Source organism: Zingiber officinale, chromosome 4B (assembly GCF_018446385.1).
Source record: "Zingiber officinale cultivar Zhangliang chromosome 4B, Zo_v1.1, whole genome shotgun sequence".
NCBI lineage: Eukaryota > Viridiplantae > Streptophyta > Magnoliopsida > Zingiberales > Zingiberaceae > Zingiber > Zingiber officinale.
In genome coordinates this window covers 20225311-20240970 of record NC_055993.1, presented here as the reverse complement: position 1 = coordinate 20240970, position 15660 = coordinate 20225311, and the positions used below count along the sequence as shown (strand labels likewise).

The window sequence follows — 15660 nt, the reverse complement described above, 5'->3', positions numbered from 1 at the left end:
CCAGAAGGAGTTGTTGTTAGCCGGTTTTCCGGGGTCTCATCCACCGACGGATTGATAGGCTTCGTCCACCTTACGGACACGCCGAGGAGTAGGAGTATCATCTCCGAACCTCGTTACATCATCGTGTTTGAGGTTTGATCTTCTCCACTTTCGTTTCTACATTGTATTTCCGCTGCGCTAACCTAAATTGTAGGAAGAAACGATAATTTGAGGTCGGCTATTCACACCCCCCTCTCTAGCCGCTATCCAAAGGTCCTAACACCAAATCCGAGACAAACACATTGCTAGTATTATCCTTGAAAAATTTGACTCGGACCTTATACTAAAACATTTCCTTAGGTAGTGTGAGTTTTCGATCATAACATTAATTTGGGAGTTTATTTGTGACATATATTTGGATGGCTACCAAATTTCGGCGTCGTTGTCGGGGAACACGTTGCTAGAATTGTTTGTTTGTTTTGGATTGTAAATAATTTTCTTTTTTCACAGCTTTAGTTTCACTGATTTTATTGACTATCTACTGAATTTTGATTGTTGATTTTCTTGCATGACTAGGTCTTCCTTTGCAACATTGTTAGAACTTGACCCGGAGATTGAGAGAACCTTTTTGGCCTTGAGGAGACTAGCTAGATCAGCAAGAACTCTTGAGAGCAGAATTTCAGATATGGATAATCAGATAACAAAAAGCAATCAAACCATGAAAGAGCTTGCAGCTCCAGATGTGGCTTATAAGTATTCATGCATCACTTATCCAAATTTAGCAAGAAATTTTGAACTTAGATCAAGACTTATTCATCTGCTTCCCAAATTTCAAGGCTTATCAGGAGAGGATCCCAACCGACATCTACATGAATTCCATGTGGTTTGTTCTACCATGAAACCACAAGGGATTTCAGAAGAAGACATTAAGTTGAGGGCCTTTCCATTCTCTTTGACGGGAGCAACTAAAGATTGGTTATACTACCTTCCAGCTGGATACATTAGAAGTTGGATTGATATGAAGAGAGCATTTTTGGAGAAATTTTTCCCAGCTTCTAAGACTGCAACTATCAGGAAGAGTATTTGTGGTATTCAGCAAGTAGTGGGAGAGACTCTTTATGATTATTGGGAGAGATTCAAGAAGCTGTGTTCGAGTTGTCCACAACATCAAATTAGTGATCAGCTTCTTGTTCAGTATTTTTATGAAGGTCTACTTCCTATGGATAGGAGCATGATAGATGCAGCAGCTGGGGGAGCTTTGGTGAATAAGACTCCAAATCAAGCAAGAGACCTTATTTCAAATATGGCAGAAAATTCACATCAATTTGGAAGTAGAGCTCTTGGTACTAGAGTGGTTAATGAAACTCATTTGGTTTCGAATGAGCAACAAGAAATCAGAAACAATTTGCAAGAGTTGACCTCTCTAGTGAAGCAAATGGCATTGCAAAATTCTTGTAACGTTTCAAATTTTCCTTTACCAATGATGAAATTGGGTGGAATTTGTTCAAGCCAAGATCATTCTTCAGATTATTGTCCTAACTTACACCAAGATGAATCAGTGGCAGCCATCTCAAGACCTCAATATCAATCACACAAATATGATCCCAACTCTTCAACTTACAATCCGGGATGGAGGGATCATCCTAATTTGAGGTATGGGAATATATTTTATCAACATCCACCACAAGGACAGATTTACCAGCCATCATTCTAGCATCAACAGAATCAACACCATTTTCAGAGTCATCCAGCAGTTCATTCTCAGCAATATCAGCAGCCACAATTTCAGCAAAATTTCAGCCAAAATTAGCAATTTCAACCATTCCAGAATTTCTAGCAGTCAAATGTTGCAATTCAGCCACAATTTCAGAACTTACAGAATCAACAAACACATTTCCAGCAGATTCAGCAACCTGTCCAGAATTTCCAACAGTCAAGTAATGCAAATCAGCATCAATTTAAGCTTGCACTGCCATCTTCTACAAGCCCGAGATCAATGCAATATCAGCACAACTTCAGTAGCTCAAAAATAGAAGATTTAATGCAGCAAATGTTGCAACAGCAGCAACAGATGATGCAATAGCAGCAACATCAGCAGAGGACTGATACAGCACTACAAACATTGAAAGGCAGATTGGGAAGCTAGCTAGTAACATTAATCAGATGCAAAACCAAGGATCTGGTCAATTGCCTTCACAACCCACTCCAAATCCTAAGGGAAATGTGAGTGCATTAACTCTTCGAAGTGGTAAAAAAATTTCATACCCAAATCAAGCAGCAGGATCACAGCAGAATTTTTCCAGACCATCGCAGATACAAACTTACAGAATTTTCAGACTTTTCCAGTAATTCAGGAACAGACAGATTCTGCACAAAATGGGATTTCTGGAGTTGATCGGCAAAATTTTTTGCACCTTACAACTTCAGAACCTACTCAATCTGGTGGAACATATTCTGGTTTAGAATTTAATCAAATAGTAGCTAGTCATTCAGCTTCAAATTCAGCACAGAATCTGGATAGAAATCCAAACCAGCAAGGAGTTTAGCCTTCCATTCCGTTACCTTTCCCTCGAAGAAGTATACAACCAAGAAAAGAGATGGAGGAAGAAAAGGCTAGAGAGTATCAAGATTTGGTGAAATTATTTAGCAAGGTTGAAGTGAATGTGCCATTGCTAACCATGATCAAACAAATTCTGAAATATGCCAAATTCCTCAAGGATCTTTGTGTGCACAAAAATAAATTGAAGATAAATGAATTGATAAGTATGGGGAAGAATGTCTCAGCATTACTTCAGCTAGTTCCTCAGAAATGTGAAGATCCAGGAGTTTTCACAGTTCCTTGTGTTATAGGAGATTGTATTTTTGAGGATGCAATGTTAGATCTTGGAGCTTCAATTAATGTGATGCCTAAGTCAATTTTTCAGTTATTAAGAATTGGGCCTTTGCAACCTACAGGTGTGGTGATTCACTTAGCTAACCGAAGTCAAGCACACCCAGCTGGAGTGATAGAAGATGTATTGGTAAAAGTGCGGGAGTTAATTTTTCCTGCAGATTTTTACGTCTTAGATATGGAGGGTGATGTGCTTGCAAACAGGTCACCACTTATTGTTGGACGTCCATTCTTGAAAATAGCTAGAACCAAGATTGATGTACATGCAGGAACTCTTTCCATGGAAATAGGAGACACAGTGGTTTGGTTTAGCATTTTTGAGGCTATGAAGCATCCAAGAGAGGATCATTCTATTTTTAGCTTGGACATCTCAGAGGAGTTGGATGGCATGGATTTCTTGTCAGATATTGATGAAGAAGTGGATATTACTGATGTTGATCAAGGTGAAGAATTTGTTTCATTATTGGAGGATGTCGTAGATATGGGAGCATATGTCAGTTTAGAATTATGCGTAGGGGATTACATAGGAGAAGCATTACCCTTAGAATCGCCCAGAGAAGAAGAATTATGCGTAGGGGATTACTTAGGAGAAGCTCTACCCCTAGGATTGCCTTCTGTTGACCAGACACAGAATGAGTTGAAGTCGTTACCTCAGCATTTGAAGTATGCCTATTTAGGAGAGAATCAACAGCTACCTGTCATCATAGCTCAGAATTTGAAACCTGATCAAGAGGAAAGATTGTTAGAGATTCTGAGACAGCATAGGAAGGCCATTGGATGGACTCTGGCAGATATTCCTAGGATCAGTCCTTCTATTTGCATGCATAGGATTTATTTGGAGGAGGATGTGAAGCTAGTGAGATAGCCACAGAGACGACTTAACCCTTTGATCTTGGGAGTGGTAAAGAAGGAGGTGACTAGACTCTTACAGGTCGGTATCATTTATCTGATTTCTAACAGTAAATGGGTAAGTCCTATCCATGTGGTTCCGAAGAAGTCAGGGGTGACGGTGGTAGCTAATGAAGAGAACGAACTGGTGCTCACGAGAGTGAAGAATTCTTGGAGAGTATATGTGGACTACAGGAAGTTGAACCAAGCAAGTTGAAAGGACCATTATCCATTGTCTTTTATTGATCAGATGTTGGAGAGACTGGCAGGTAAATCACATTATTGCTTCCTTGATGGGTACACCGGTTATTTTCATATTTGCATCGACCCAGAGGACCAGGAGAAGACTACCTTCACTTGCCCTTTCGGTACATTCGCATATCGTCGGATGCCCTTCGGACTATGCAACGCTCCAGGTACTTTTCAGCGATGCATGGTGAGTATTTTTGATGATTTGTTAGAGCATTGCATGGAAGTATTCATGGATGATTTTTCTATTTATGGCTCATCTTTTGATGTATGTTTGAAAAAGTTATCTCGAGTTTTGAGTAGATGTATCGACACGGATTTGGTTTTAAATTTTGAAAAGTGTCATTTTATGGTAGAGCATGACATTGTTTTAGGTCATATAGTCTCTAGGAAGGGCATTGAAGTAGATCCGGCTAAAGTTAGCGCTATATCTTCTTTATCTTACCTCGCATGCGTGCGGGATGTTCGAGCTTTTCTTGGCCATGCAAGATTCTATAGGAGATTTATTAGGGACTTCAGTAAGATTGCTCTGCCATTATCTCAGTTACTTCAAAAGGATGTTATGTTTCATTTTGATCAGAGGTGTATAGAGGCTTTTGACAGATTGAAGGAGGCTCTTACTTCAACACCTATTATCAGACCCCCAGACTGGTCCTTACCTTTTGAGTTGATGTGTGACGCTTCAGACTTTGTAGTAGGAGCTGTTCTTGCACAGAGAGTGGATAGAGCACCATATGTTATTTGCTACGCATCTAAGACCTTAGACTCAGCTCAAGCAAACTACACCACGACAGAAAAAGAGCTTCTTTCTATTATTTTTGCTTTAGATAAATTCAGATCATATTTACTTTGTTCTCATGTGGTTGTATTTTCTGATCATGTAGCCTTGAAATACCTCCTCAAGAAGCCTGATGTGAAGCCTAGGTTAATCAGATGGATGTTTCTGCTTTAAGAATTCGACATAGAGATACGTGATAGGAGCGAGAAGGAGAATTTGGTTGCAGATCACTTGAGCAGGATTGAAGGAGACTTGGATCGTACAGCTATTGATGATGATTTCAGCGATGAGCAGCTTTTATAGCTGCATGGTGAGTCACCATGGTATGCAGATCTAGTTAATTTCTTGGTAGCACATGTTTATCCCAAACAATTTTCAAAAGCTCAAAAAGATAAATTAAAAAGTGATTCAAAATTCTATGTTTGGGATGATCCTTATCTATGGAAGTTTTGTAGCGATCAATTCATTAGGAGATGCATCCCTGATTATGATTTTTAGTCTGTACTTACTTTTTGTCATTCTTCTGAGTGTGGGGGACATTTCGGACCACAAAGAACTGCTAGGAAAGTTTTAGAATGTGGTTTGTACTGGCCTACCCTTTTTCGTGATGTTTATTCTTTTTATAGATCATGTGATAGGTGTCAACGAACTGGAAACATAGGACTTAGAAATGAAATGCCTCAACAATTCATTTTATTTTGTGAAGTTTTTGATATTTGGGGTATTGACTTTACGGGTCCATTTCCTGTCTCTTTTGGATTTGCTTATATTTTACTAGTAGTTGATTATGTTTCCAAATGGGTGGAGGTCATTCCCACTCAGACTGATAACTCTTCTGTTGTTGTTAGTTTTGTCAGGTCTCACATATTTTGTAGATTTGGAGTACCCAGGGCGATCATAAGTGATCAAGGGTCTCATTTTTGCAACAGACACATGAAAGCTTTGCTTCATAAGTATGGGGTTACACACAAAGTTTCTACATTCTATCACCCTCAAACAAATGGACAAGCGGAAGTGTCTAATAGGGAGGTAAAATCAATTCTTGAAAAGACTGGGACCGAATAGAAAGGACTGGAGCAAAAGACTTGAAGATGCACTGTGGGCTTATAGGACTGCTTTCAAGACCCCTATAGGAATGTCTCCATATAGGATTGTGTATGGAAAAGCTTGTCATCTACCCATGGAGATTGAGCATAGGGTGTATTGGGCAGTTAAAGCATGCAATGTTGATAGTGGCACGGTTGGAGAAGAAAGAAAAATGCAACTTCAAGAACTTGAAGAGATTAGGTTGGAAGCTTATGAGAACTCACGGATTTATAAAGAAAAGACCAAAAGATTTCATGATAAACAAATTGAGGTAAAGGAATTCCAAATTGGTGACAAAGTACTTTTATATCGATCTCGTCTCAAATTGATAAAAGGTAAGTTGAGATCTAGATGAGAAGGACCCTTTTGTGTTACTAACATTTTCTCTTATGGAGTGGTTGAGATTCAGGATATGTCTACTGGTCGGATTCTTAAAGTGAATGGGCATAGGCTTAAGAAGTTCCATGAAGGAGTTAATGGTTTGGTGGTGGAGGAAATCGACCATATTGATGCTATCTACCCGAGTTAAAAGGGAGTTTCACTCTATCTTTAGTTCTTTGAAGATGAATAAATTTTAGGGATCTAGTAATCATTTTATTTCTTTAGTTAAGCTTTCAGTTTTATTTGCATTAATAAATTTTTAGTTTCATTAGTAGTTTTTGTTTTTGCATGGTTATTATTTCGGACTTTAGGTTTTTTATGTTCATTGTAGTTTTCATTTCCTTAAGTTTGGTAGTCTTTGTTTTAGGAATAAATGGTACTTCCTCTTTTTGACAATTCTTTGTATCATTTTTAGGGATTTGCAAAGGGATGTTAAATTAGATTATCAAGTTGAGAACCTTTATGGCATGATTGAACTCTAGGATTGTGTGGGGAACACTAAGTGATGGATTCTTGATTGATGGAATGATACGATAACTTTTATCTACCTAGTGAGGGTTGAGCCTATTTAAGTGATGCCCTTGTAGCTTATTTCACTCTAGAACTTGCTTTAATCTGATTAATACCAATAGAGCAATGTTGAGTCATTTTTATGAAATTTACTTCATTATCACATTGCCCTCGCCTATTTTTGCTATTTTTCTTATCATGAATCAGCACATCTTTATTATTTTCTCTTGCCTTATTTCTTTGGATGTGGTTACATTGGATACTATGTGATGATTCCATTTTGACCGAGACGGACAAAAGATTGAGTGTGGGGGAGGTGTTTAGTTTTGATTGAGTTCTTTTGTTTTGGTGGAGAAAGTGAAGAGCATAGCTAGAATTTTGTATCAGTTTTGTATCAAATTCAGGATGCAAGATCCAGATGAGTGGGAGTTTAGTTGAAATTTAAGAAAATGCTAAAACAAATGGTATGCTACCTTTCATGGCACTTGCAAAGCAAGGAAGGATAATTTCAGCACACATTCTGGACATAAATAAATGCCAGAACAGTGAGTTTTTTTTTGTAGCTACTAGGATTTGATCACAATGGGCTATAATCGAGAACTTAATTGGTGATTGTTATTTCATCAATGAAGCACTTGAATGGACTATTAATTACTTTGAGAAGTTGAAGGAAAGGGCAGCAATTGGTACTTTAAATGAGGTAAAATGTCAGGAACAGAATTCAGAAACAAATGGAAACAAGTGTATGCAACTCTTTCATTATCAGCCTTGAAACCATTGGGAATGAATTGAAATTCTTTAATTTCCAGCAGCAATTTGTGTTTACTTCATTTCCATTCTTTACAAATGGCTGGACAGAATTCTGAAGTGTCAAATTGCTGGAATTCTGAATTTGCAGTAACTTTCTAATTAATGTCACTTGCTGAGACAAGAAGGGAATTCAAGCTATCAATTGATTTAATGATTGTTAAGTTCTTTGGGAATAAATTGTTGAAGCTTGAAGTGAGAAAGCAATAACATCAGATGAGGATATCAAGTTATCAAACTGAAATTCAGAATTTTGAGAGATAAATGCAGAACTGTAAAATTCTGTGAAGTTGAAATTGAGAGCTGTTGGAGTGTCAAAAATTCAAAATTGGCATTAAGGAAAGGAGAAGCTTGAATGAAGATTTGTAATGTGAGATAACAAATGGAATGTTGGCATCAATAGCTTCTACCAAGATTCATTTCAATTACTGAAAAGTATGAAATAGCAGGACGCTTGATAGTACTTGGAAGGGCTACATTTAGTTGAATGAGAAGAATAAAAGAAGACAACGATGGTTGTTGGGAGGTGAAGTGATATTCAATTCAAAGGATGGAATTTCAGATATGAAATGGAACGATGAAGGCACAAATAGAGGAGGATTTTGGAATGACAAGAATGAGTATAAAGCAGAAATTCAGTGTAGAAATATGGCAGTTTCGTGCCAAATTGGGAAATGGATTTTAACCGTTAAGAGATTCTGAAACCTATAAGTTTCTCAGTTATGCATTGTAAAGAGTCTTAAGAGACAAGATGAAAGAGTATTGAAATTTCTTGTGGTTAAACATGATAAATTGATATAAAGTTCAGACTAGGGAGAAGAAACTGAATCTGTATACTACTGTGCAGAATGGAGTTAGAGACTATTAGTTCATGGAAAATTTTGTAATCCAGTTATTCTTCTCCAGAGTTTATAAGAATTTAGGCAGGAAATTTGATACCAAATAGGAAAACAAAGAACAAGACTAAAAACTGAACTGAAACTGTAGCTTGGGTTTTGGACTGGAATTGCAGTAACAAAGAAGCAAAAATCAAGCTGAAATTTTGTATCATTGGAGAAAAAGAGGTGGAGTCTTGCAGCTATATAATTGTAGAGAGGATGTTTAGATAAAAGAAGTGTACAATTGTAAAAGGGAACTGAATTCAGATTGAAATACAGATCAATTTTGTGTCAGAGAATTAAGAGATTGGAGCTGGGAACTGTCCAAAGCATTAAGCTGAGCTGAATTGTTGATTAATTTCCTAATCTGGAATCAATGAAGACTCAACCTCGAGTTTAAGCAACAAGTAAAAGGAGGTTGAAATTCGATACAAAAAGGGTTCAAACAATGCATTTCTGTGAGGTATCAGAATATGGATTGTTGAATTTAATGAAACACAAAGTTGAATAGTAGAAGCTGGTCTATGAAGATACAGATGAAGAACTTAAGGTTATGTGCAGATTCGGCTTAGAAGTTAAGATTGAAAATACAGAAGTCTATGTCAAGGCCGGAATTTAACATCACATAGCATTCTAGTTCCATGTCTACCACTTAAAGTTGAACTTCTCTCTTCTTTATCAGAATTAATTCTTTCATTCATATCTAATTTTGTTCTCCTCTTTAATGGTTGTGAATTTTCATAATAGTGAATCTTGATACCTGTGATGGAGGTAAAAATTAGATGTAAAGCAAGCTTATGGTAGTGTTTTTGCTATGAGAGGCTTGAGTGATCTCTACCTTTGCAAGACTTGAGACTAGGATGAGAGCCACTTTAAATTACCTTGTGAGGACTAGAAATGCTATTATTTTCATTTTATTCATGATGGATGAAATTTACTAAGTGTTGAACCAAGGTAAGAATAGAGATCATGAATGTGTGAGTTTATGAAACTCGATAATTACATGTAACTTCCTTTTACTTTCTTTTGGACCTGATCAAGAATAGCTAGGAGAAGGAGGTACCATCTTACTTGTTATTTTAGTTGGCTTACTTGAACGAGGCGTGTAAGAATAAGTATGGGGGTTTTGATAAGCTATGATTAGATACATTGTTTTTGGGTTAATATGTGGTGTTCTTTATACATTTGCATATTTTAACCTTCAATTATAATCAAATTTCCCAAACAAGGTCTTTATGAGCTTTATGATGTTTTTCCCTCTAATGCATGATTTATTCCTCATTATGTGCATTTGGTTTTGTAGGGTACTAACGGACTCATGATTCAAGTGGAGGCTTGGTTCACCCAACCAAATGAAGAAGTACAAAACCACAGTTGGGCTTAGCCGAGCCTAGATTCCACCTGACTTCAATTGAGCCCGAGCCCAAGTCAGACCCTAGCTGAACCAAACCCTAGGTATAAAGGCTGGAATTTGGCACGGTGAACAGTGAGCTTGCGCTACTGTTCATCGTGCCAGTTCTCTCGACGGCGCGAACGTGGCTCCCTTCCTGCATCCAGATCTGCAATTCAGCTTGTCTTCATCGGCGTGGAAGTTCCTCATCATCTGGTGACCAGATTCCAACCATCGTTCTTCTCCAGCGAGGTGATTTCGTGGGGCAGAGTACTGTAGCTGTGAACCGCGTTTTCTTCCTCAGGCCAGCGGCGTTCCTCTTGTTTGAGCTTCCATCCCTCCACGGGATCATCGGCGGCATTCCTTTGGTGGACCTGTACCATTCGCGACATCAGTCCATCGCTCGTAGCTTCCTTTCTAGCCTTGCGATTCCAGCGCCAGTGAATCCAACATGCGCGACAGTGAACAAATTTGATATTCTGAACTCGTTGAAGATTGGTGAGCTGATTCAGGTGGATTTGAGTTTGTCTTGAGCTCGAGGACACAATTCTGACTTCTGTTGGAGAGTTCTCTGCAGATCCTTGTGCGGCGGCAAGGAGAAAACAAATTTGACTTAAGATTTGAGTTGTAGGGATGTTAGGTTTCTTTGTTGTTTGTTTCTTAGCTTAGATTTTCTTATTCTCGCACTTTTGTTTCTGAATTCGATAGTTCATAGCTTAGATTTGTTTGTAGCTTTATTTTTCTACACGAATCTGTTCTTCATAGTACTGTTCTTTTGTGTTCTGTTTTGTGTTCTGCTTGGTTCGACAGTTTTTGCTGCAATTTTGTTTAATTCATTTATTTGCTGATAAGTAAGTTGTTAAATGAGTAATTAATTTCTAGTGTGCTTAGTTTGATGTAGTGTTGAGCTCTTGTTAAGTTCTTGATTTGCAATAAGTTAAACTAAGTTTTCTGCACTTCGGTTTTCATTAGGTAAATCCACTTAGCTAAGTAGATTTAGGATTGCATTAATATCTGGTTGCTTAGAATTAAAACTCTAGTTTGCTTTGGTTGCATTTAGAATTCATAAGGTTTGGTTGTCGTAATTAGGTCGAATTCCATTTAGTGTAATTGTGTGTTAAATTTGTGAATTCCAGTTTGTTTTAAGTTAATTCTGTAGTAGGTAATGGTTTTGTCAGCAAGTTCAATTCAGTTCTGAATTTTTCATTTTAATTCCAACCCCATTTTCATAACTAGAAAACCCAAAAAGGGAGTGTTCCAAATCCGAGATAAACACATTGCTAGCATTATCCCTGAAAAATTCGACTCGGGCCTTATACTAAAACATTTCCGTGTAGTGTGGTTTGGATGAGGAGATGGTTATCTTTGTTTCTTGCAGTTCTTTAATTCTAGAATAGTTTTCAGTTTGTAATTGTTCTGCTTTTATTAAGTAATCTAGCATTTCTTTATCTTGTTGAAGTATAATTCATGTTTAGTAGTTATAATTTCATTGATGCAATTTAGTTTAAGTTTTGTTTGATGTTTAGTTAATTGTTAAGTGGTTTAGTTTTAAATTAGGGTTTAATTTTTGCTTTAGATCAGATTTAATTGTGTCTTGTTATTTCATTATTAGTTTAAGTGTGTTGAAGATTAAATTCATTACGTAGGGTGACAATGCGTATAGATTAATCGGTGACACTTAGTTAGATTTCATGTATGCATGAGATTAGTTTCTTATTTGCTATGCTTTACATTTATTCAGTTTAGGATCAAAATTCAAACCCCCAATTCCACATTAAAACCCCCAAAAATAGGAATAACATATGATCCTAAGATTACATCTTACTCATAGTTCCTCGAGAGATCGATCCTGGGCTCATTATTACAACATCATTGTGTAATTAAGGGGTTCAGTGGATATCATTTGTTAATATGAGAAGTCCATTCGTGACACTCAATATTTCGGCTTATCAATGGGTCACATCTCTTATGGAAGAGTTGGACCATATTTGGTTTAATCATAAATTAGTCATGAACTAACTTGGTTTAGTTATGAACCAAACCAAGGGGTTAATGAGCTAATTTTTTGGTTAAGGGATAATGGGTTGGATTTAGACTTTCTAATCCAACTCATTAATGAGGGCTATCTATTGATATGGTTGAGAGAAAATTATACACATGAGATCATTAATTGGCTTATAAGGTTTTTGAAAAACCTTAACCTAATTTCTCTTCTCCTCTCCTCTCCTCTCCCTCTCCCCTCTCTCTTTGCTGCTGCTAACAAGGGGAAGCCTTTCCCCTTGTTGTTGTGACCACCACAAGGGAGAAAACTCTCCCTTGTGTGCATCTCTTCCTCTTCCTCTTGATCCCTCTTCTTCGCTCGTGGCTAGTAACTTCCGAAGGAAAGACTTGTACTCAAGGAGTTGTCTTGAGGAGCTCGGCGTGGATACGAATAGAGGTGAGGTTCGACAATGTTGCTACGGTTGATGTCATTCTCGTTATAGATCATCCGTAAGGTACACCTAGCATAAATTTACTTTCGATAAAAATTTAATTATGCGATCATGTTTGGCATGTTGTATCCTTGTATGCGTGTGGTGTGTATGATGTAATAATTTAGGAATTATTATTATTTTATTTTTTGCTGCGCATATTTACGAAACGTGTTTTAGCACATACCACATCAGGTATATCCCAACAACTTATAACTCGGTCGAACGGCACAAGAATCTGGGACATAGGCGCAAGAGCATGCTTGCTTATAACTCGACCAAATGACATGAGAGTTTAAGACATAGGCACAAGAGCATGCACGCTTATAACTCGGCTGATCAACACAAGAGTTTATGACTTAGGCGCGAGAGCAAGCTTATTTATAACTCAGCCTAATGGTGTGAGGTCTGGGACTTAGGTGTGAGAGCAAGCTCCCTTAAAACTTAGTCAAACAGTCTAAGAGTCTGAGACATTAGCACAGGAGCAAGCTCGCTTATAACTCGGTCGATCATCACAAGAGTCTGGTACTTAGGCATGCGAGCAAGCTCACTTTTAACTTGGTTAAACAGTACGACAATCTTGAACTTAGGCCAAGAGTAAGCTCACTTATAAATCGATCGAATGATACCAGAGTCTGAGACATAGGTGTGAGAACATACTTGTTTATAACTCGGTCGATTGACACAAGAATCTAGGATATAGGTGTTATAACTCCAGGGTAGTTTTGATGTGGCGTGTTGGTGTGGGAAGCATCCGACGATCGAACTCGTGTTTTGATAACGGCAAAGAATTCGAAGTTAAGATGTGTTTTAGTCTAACAAGCCTACTTGAGGATTTCAGGAAAGTCCTAGCTGCGGTTAGGCAAAGGGAAAACCTTAGGGGGCGGTAACCCTAGGTCATAGGGGGTGGTAACCCTATGCGGAAAGTCTTGGCAAGTCGATGGCTTCAGGCAAAAGTCCTAGGGGGTGGTAACCCTAGGTGAAAAGTCCTGGTGTCGCGAACCAGGTGAAAGACTGGACTAGCCGGGGAAGCGGATGTCCAGCAGAAAGTCCGGAAGCATCGAGTGCTGAGCAAAAGTCCAGTCGATCTGGAGGATCGACTGGCAACAGGTAAATCTCCTGAGTGGAGTAGGTGAGGACGCGTTCCCCGCAGAGGGAACAGTAGGCGTCGGGTCGACCTAGGGCTTCCGGTTGGAAATCCAAAGTCAGACTCGGACAGTCCGAAGACTGTCAATTATTACTTACTGTGTTTTATCAGATTCTAACACTGTCTTGCAGGGTATTTTGCTCGGACTAACCTTTGTTTGCAGGTGAGGAGCCTGCTGGAAAAAGGCTGTCCGGGCGCCCGGGATGGATCCGGGCGCCCGGAGGTCCGGGCGCCCGGAACAGGTCCGGGCGCCCGGGACCAAACTTTATCCCTGCCGCGACTTCGCCACGTGGAGCATCCTGGTTGGTTGGCCACGTCACACTCCAGGCGCCCGGAAGGGATCCAGGCGCCCGGAACCTCATATAAAAGGAGGGTTGAGGTGCAGCTTCAAAGCACAACGAATTCTAAGTGATCTTTCATCAACACGCTGCTCCAAAAGACGCTCCGAAGTGCTACTACAAGTGCCCGACGACCCGAATTAGCATTTCTTGTTGTCGGTATAATTTTTTATAGCTTTTATTTGTACTCATAATTGTAATCCTTTAACGAGCTTATAGTTGTTGCCCACCGGAAGCGATCAAGGATCGCGGGCCTTCGAGTAGGAGTCGACTTAGGCTCCGAACGAAGTAAAATCGACCTGTCTCTTTGTGTTGTCTCTTTTTATTTCCGCTTATTCCGCTGCACATTTTAACTCCGATAGTTTTCCGATAATCGAACGAAATAGCCACGAGCGCTATTCACCCCCCCCCTCTAGCGCTTCTCGATCCAACAATTGGTATCAGAGCGGGGTAGTCTTGAATCAGTGCAACCACTATTCGAGACAAGTTTTTCGTGGTTTTGTTCGGAGTCGATTAGAATTTAGCCTCATAGCTATATTCCAATCTCTTTTTACGAATCGATTTTCTGCTCAAAGCTGGTCAATACCACTTGAGCCTGTTATTTTTTCCTTCCTCCCGCACTACTAATCCAAGACTTAGTTTTGGAATAGATCTTGTTGTTTCTGGTTTTTTAGATCTAAATGGCCCAACAAGAAGGATTTAGCACCGTTCGTCCCCCATTATTTTCCGGAGAAGACTTCAGATATTGGAAGGGGCGAATGGAAATTTATCTAAAGATCCAGTTCGACACCTGGATGATCGTCAAAACAGGATTGCAACTACCAACTGGTACAGACGGTAAGCCTACATCCTGTGAAAACTGGGAGCCAGCATTTATCAAAAAGGTGGAAGCCGACGCCAAAGCCACCTGCACAATCCAGTGCGGCCTTACCAAAGAAGAGCTCAACAGAGTCGGTCCATTCTCCTCCGCAAAGGAACTATGGGAGAAACTGATCGAACTACACGAGGGCACCTCAGAAACCAAGGTAAGTAAACGTGATTTGTTACTAAATAAACTATATAATTTGAAAATGCAGGAAGGCGAGACGGCAAGCTCTTTGCACGCCCGAATTCAAGATATCCTGAATTCTCTACAGAAGGTAGAAAATAGAGATATGATAAGGTATGCCCTTAACTCATTCCCTAGGAGTACACTATGGGCATCAATGGTAGATGCCTATAAAGTCTCTAAGGATTTGTCCTCCTTGAAATTAGACGAATTATTTAGTGAATTCGAACTCCATGAACAAACTAATGCACAGCCATTCGAGAAAGGGATTGCTTTGATTGCAGGAACGAGTCGAACACGGGAATCAAGAGGACAGCGAAAAATTGAATCAGAATCAGAAGACGAACCTGACTCAGAAGATTCAGAAGATGAACTGACCAGCGAACTTGTGAATCTTGTAAAGAAGCTCTACAAGAAGAAGAAGGGCTTCAACAAGAAAGATCTAAAGAAGGCAGTCCAATCCAGGGAGGCCCAACAAAACTCAAAGGTAAAGTTCGAAGTCACATGTTACGGGTGCAACCAGAAAGGGCATATCAAGGCCAACTGTCCCAACCAAAAGGAGGCCAAAAAGCAAAGAAGAAAGAAGGCCCTAAAGGCAACCTGGGACGAATCTTCTTCGGAGGACGAAGACGACGAACTCGACCAAACGAGTTTACTCGCATTGATGGCCCGGGACCAGATCAGCGAATCCGAGAGCGAGTCAGAAGCCGACTCCATCCGTTTCCGAAGGGCCAGACTCCGCTGTAAGTATTCTTAGGCTTAATAATTTAGTCAATTATTTACTTCGCAAATTAGCCAAGTCAAATTTGAAAATTAAGTC

General features: G+C 39.2%; 2 protein-coding genes across 2 annotated transcripts; both read left to right on the top strand.

Annotated features, from left to right (window-relative positions):
• Positions 1 to 547: 547 nt before the first annotated feature.
• On the top strand, positions 548 to 1693 carry LOC121978148. Its single transcript, XM_042530525.1, has one exon. The coding sequence runs from the start codon at positions 548 to 550 to the stop codon at positions 1691 to 1693; it is 1146 nt and encodes a 381-aa protein (XP_042386459.1).
• An 883-nt stretch (positions 1694 to 2576) lies between these two features.
• Positions 2577 to 5087, top strand: LOC121978147. Its single transcript, XM_042530524.1, has 4 exons — positions 2577 to 3725; positions 4008 to 4173; positions 4363 to 4930; positions 4985 to 5087. The coding sequence occupies exons 1-4, from the start codon at positions 2577 to 2579 to the stop codon at positions 5085 to 5087; spliced, it is 1986 nt and encodes a 661-aa protein (XP_042386458.1).
• Positions 5088 to 15660: the final 10573 nt, after the last annotated feature.